Genomic DNA, 4,288 nt, shown 5'->3' on the forward strand with positions numbered 1-4,288 from the left:
CGTATTTGGGAATCAAAACCACGTAGGATCCAACTCGGTCTCACATGCCTTGTTCTTGTACGAAGAATTCCAAGTTTTTCAATCTCTACTAATTAAGTTAATGATCGAACTTATGATTAAGCAGCCACCATAGTGTTTTAATTAATTAGCTAACTGGTATTGAGAATATTTACTGTTTCATTAGCCATATTGTCACACTCCATGTATTGCCGCTGCACATGTTATGCACAGATCATCAGTATGTAAGAATTAATGGTGGCATGACGAGAAGAAAATTCTAGAAATGATGTATGTTGTATTACAGCTTAGAAGTAAATAAATATATGCCATAAAATTACATGAGACAGAAGAGTGTTTATGTCCTTATTCGGTATACCGACGTGGGCATTACACAAATAACGAGTTTTTTAAAGAAAGTGGCTGGTACTCCCAGTGTGATGAAATGTACCTTTAGCAAATTGCTACCATAAGCCAAAATATTTTTTTCCTTTTGCCAACTTGAATCCATATCACTGCTAGTTCTTATCGGCGGCTAGCCATTTATAAAAATAGATCAATTCAGAGAAGAGACCAATAACTAGAAATATTAGTTACGTTCTTCAATAACTTGATCGAGATTATAATAAGCTAGCTGCAAATGAGTGATTCAACACCAATTCTCACTCAATCCGACTTAGAAAGCCGTCCATCCCTCGGTGAGACGATTGAGCGGTGCATCGGAGATTTCAGCTCAGCCCAGCTCGTACAAGCCTTCCTTGTATCAATTGCTTGGTTTTTTGATGCACAACAAACATTCATAAGTGTCTTCACCGACGCTGAGCCAACATGGCATTGCACTGATGATTCATGTAACGGTGTCTCCAACTTGTGTCAACTTCCCAAGAACTCATGGTCTTGGGATTTGCAAGCACACACATCAATCATCTCAGAATGGGATCTCGAGTGTGCAAGTTCACTCATCAAAGGGCTGCCGGCTTCTTCTTTCTTCATGGGTTGCCTGGCTGGTGGGCTTATTCTTGCCACACTTGCTGACTCGTCTCTCGGCCGCAAAAACATGCTCTTTCTCTCATGTTTGATGATGTCTGTCTCTTGCCTTCTTACCATCTTCTCAACCAATATGTGGATATACTCTGTCTTGAGATTCATCAATGGCTTTGGTCGCGCAACGATTGGAACATGTGCAATTGTGTTATCAACAGAGCTCGTTGGTAAAAAACGGCGAGGCCAGGTAGGATCCATTGGTTTCTTTTGTTTCACTCTAGGGTTTCTATCGTTACCAGCCATAGCTTATATTAACAGAGGTTCTTCTTGGAGAAGAATTTATTTGTACACATCAATACCAACAATCTTGTATTGCATACTTGTTCGATTCTTAGTTCGTGAGTCTCCAAGATGGCTTTTCATTCAAGGACGTAAAGAGGAAGCTGTGTCCATAATCAAAAGCATCTCAACATCAGAGAACCAAAGAAGCTTAATCATGGACTTCAACAACGTGTCATTCGAGCAAGAGACATGGAATGTAGATCTTTACTCAGCAATCAAGATTCTTGTGGAGAAAAAGTGGGCTCTTCGAAGATTATCAGCGATAATGGTGACTGGTTTTGGCATTGGAATGGTGTACTATGGCATGCCATTAGGCCTTGGAAGTTTATCATTCAATCTCTACTTGAGTGTGACGTTCAATGCCTTATCTGAGCTACCGGCATCACTAATTACTTTCTTTCTCATAGGGAAACTGAAAAGAAAAAGTTCGTTACTAGGTTTCACTATCATGAGTGGGGTTTGTAGTGTACTGTGTGTTGTGATGGGAAAGATATGGACGAGTGTTGAGATTGGATTAGAGCTAGTGGCTTTCTTTAGCGCATGTACTGCATTTAGCTTGTTGCTTATATACACACTAGAGTTGTTCCCAACATGCGTGAGAAACTCAGCTATCTCAATGGTGAGGCAAGCTCTTGTATTCGGCGGCGTTTTCAGTCCGGTGCTTGTTGCCGCCGGGAGACAAAATAATTTCTTATCGTATGGGATATTTGGATTGGTGATAGGGCTTTGTGGGTTGTTTGTGATTGGCTTACCAGAGACAAGAGATACCCAACTTTCGGATACAATGGATGAAGAAGAATACAAAGAGAGAGCAGCTGCAGCTGGCTTCAATCGCTTAGTTTAATTTATTCGCTACATACCCAACAAGTGCATGCATGTACATTGAAGATGTAATCTACTAAAAGCAACAAGCTGGATTGACATAAGTTATTGGTGGAGAGCAATCACAGCTTTCCCAGTGAGAGCAGGACATGTGAGATATATGTGACTTGATCAAAACCGCTTTCATACTTTTTTTTTTTCTATTTTCTACTTATGATTAATTATTTTGATTTGCAATATGTTTGCATTCTTGCTAGTTGCTGTTGATTGTCTTATTTAGAGAGATTAAAATGTTTGTCTTCACAAAAATAATTGAGTTCAGTTTAATTTATATCGATTTTTTTTTTTATATCGCGACATATATATCTGTGCCGTGGCCATATGATAGTAACGCTACAATTTTTATTCTAGCAATCCTTAAATCATATTGAGTGAGGCTTACAACCAACGAAAATAAAGCAAAAACAATAACAAGCAAGTGGACTAGGTGTAGAGATGGAGCTAGTGCCCTGCTTTTACCTTGTTTTCGGTAGTTGTAACCAGAGGAGACCCATTTATTTTTATTTCAAAAATGCTAAGCGGAGAAAAGGATAGAAAAAAACGAGAGAAATGATTAGGAAAAAGGTAGATTTCTCTCCTCTCTCTACATTTAGCAGCACTCGATCTTTTTATTTTAGTCGGTACAACTGAGTCATGATACGTGATATTGCATTGATTAACCACAAAACACAAACTTTTAAATGTTCCTTGGCGTAAGTTGGCATGTCCAAAGTCATAATGGTTTGATACGAGAGGTAAAATAGTCAATAAATAAGCAAACAAATTGGGGAAGAAAGAAGAAGTTTCTCTCCTCCATTCGTTCAGTGATAACAAGGAGGCAATGTAATTTAATTGCCATAAATTTGAAGATCTAATTTATCTTTTTTTTAATAATTTTTTAAAATAATAATTGAATTTTTGCAAGAGTTTGTAGGTTTGTCCCACAATTGGTAGCAAAAGTGGCAATAAAATTCGAATCCTACCTCCATTTCTGGATCTCGAAAAACGCAGATTCAAATGTGAAAAGTTGATATATGCATGAATTCGGTGCGGATCTGGATGTAAGTGCATCTGGATCTATTTAAATTTATTTTAAATTATAAATATATATTAAAAATTAAAATTTATTTGTGAATTTATGATGTTGCTATATGTTATTCATGTTAAATTGTTAATTGTTAAATTATGGTTGAATTTTGTTTGATATTATTAGGTAAATTATTGAATTTTTAAATTATATATTAAATTATTGAATTTTAATTTTTGCAAATCTGGATATTGGAAATATCTATCCGCATCCATTGCCGATATTATCAGGATCTGGATCCCCTTATTTTTTGCAGATTTATATGCGGATCTAGATATAGAAATGCCAATGCAGATCCGCATCCAGATCTAAATTCAAATTTTACCAACCTTGACTAAATGCACCTACTAGCGAGAAATTATAGAATATATTAGTGGTACTGCACTCACTTAATGCATATATAATATGTGTTGTTCAATTAAATGGATTCCCCTTAGGTGCCACTGTTGCACCGTAGCCTGATCCCAATTAAATATAAATACTAATTACATAGCTTTTTCAAAACAAATACCACATGACATACCTACACTAATTGGGTGGAATATCTTTAATGTACTCTAAAATCTCTTCCTACTATATACTATACTTTAGTGGCAGGGTAAACGCTTTTTAGTTTTACGTCCCTATGTTTTGGTTTAAGACCCCTATATACTGTGTTTAGTCTAGTAAGTATTTTTCTAATTAAATTTAGAAAATTAAATAATTGAAGACAATATTCCTAATAAAAGTTTAAAGTTCTTTCTTTTAGTATATAACCAAATAGTTTACTTATTAGTAAAAAAATAGTTCCCTTATTAAATATAAGTTCCAAGGGATAAAAATTATAAGTGCTAATTAATTTTATTAATCATTCTTAATTTAAATTATTCACAAATGATTCTTATTAAAAAAATTATTTACTATTGAACTTAACCCAATTCTTAAATTGAGAAAAAAAATTAAGAGACAAAAGTGTGTTGGAGTATTTTTAAAATATAAGAACGTAATAGGATACGAGATCAAACTATAAAGATGTAA

At 35.1% G+C, this 4,288-nt stretch overlaps 1 protein-coding gene across 1 annotated transcript; it reads left to right on the forward strand.

Moving 5' to 3' along the window:
* The first annotated feature begins 516 nt into the window (after positions 1-516).
* On the forward strand, positions 517-2,295 carry LOC18031904 (organic cation/carnitine transporter 3). The gene has a single exon (XM_006422235.2). The coding sequence runs from the start codon at positions 638-640 to the stop codon at positions 2,165-2,167; it is 1,530 nt and encodes a 509-aa protein (XP_006422298.1). The 5' UTR covers positions 517-637; the 3' UTR covers positions 2,168-2,295.
* The last annotated feature ends 1,993 nt before the right edge of the window (positions 2,296-4,288 follow it).

Source organism: Citrus clementina, unplaced genomic scaffold (genome assembly GCF_000493195.1).
Source record: "Citrus clementina cultivar Clemenules unplaced genomic scaffold, Citrus_clementina_v1.0 scaffold_9, whole genome shotgun sequence".
Lineage (NCBI taxonomy): Eukaryota > Viridiplantae > Streptophyta > Magnoliopsida > Sapindales > Rutaceae > Citrus > Citrus x clementina.

Coding starts and splice junctions, on each gene's coding strand:
- LOC18031904 (XM_006422235.2), top strand. CDS start 638: ATGAGTGATTCAACACCAATTCTCACTCAATCCGACTTAGAAAGCCGT.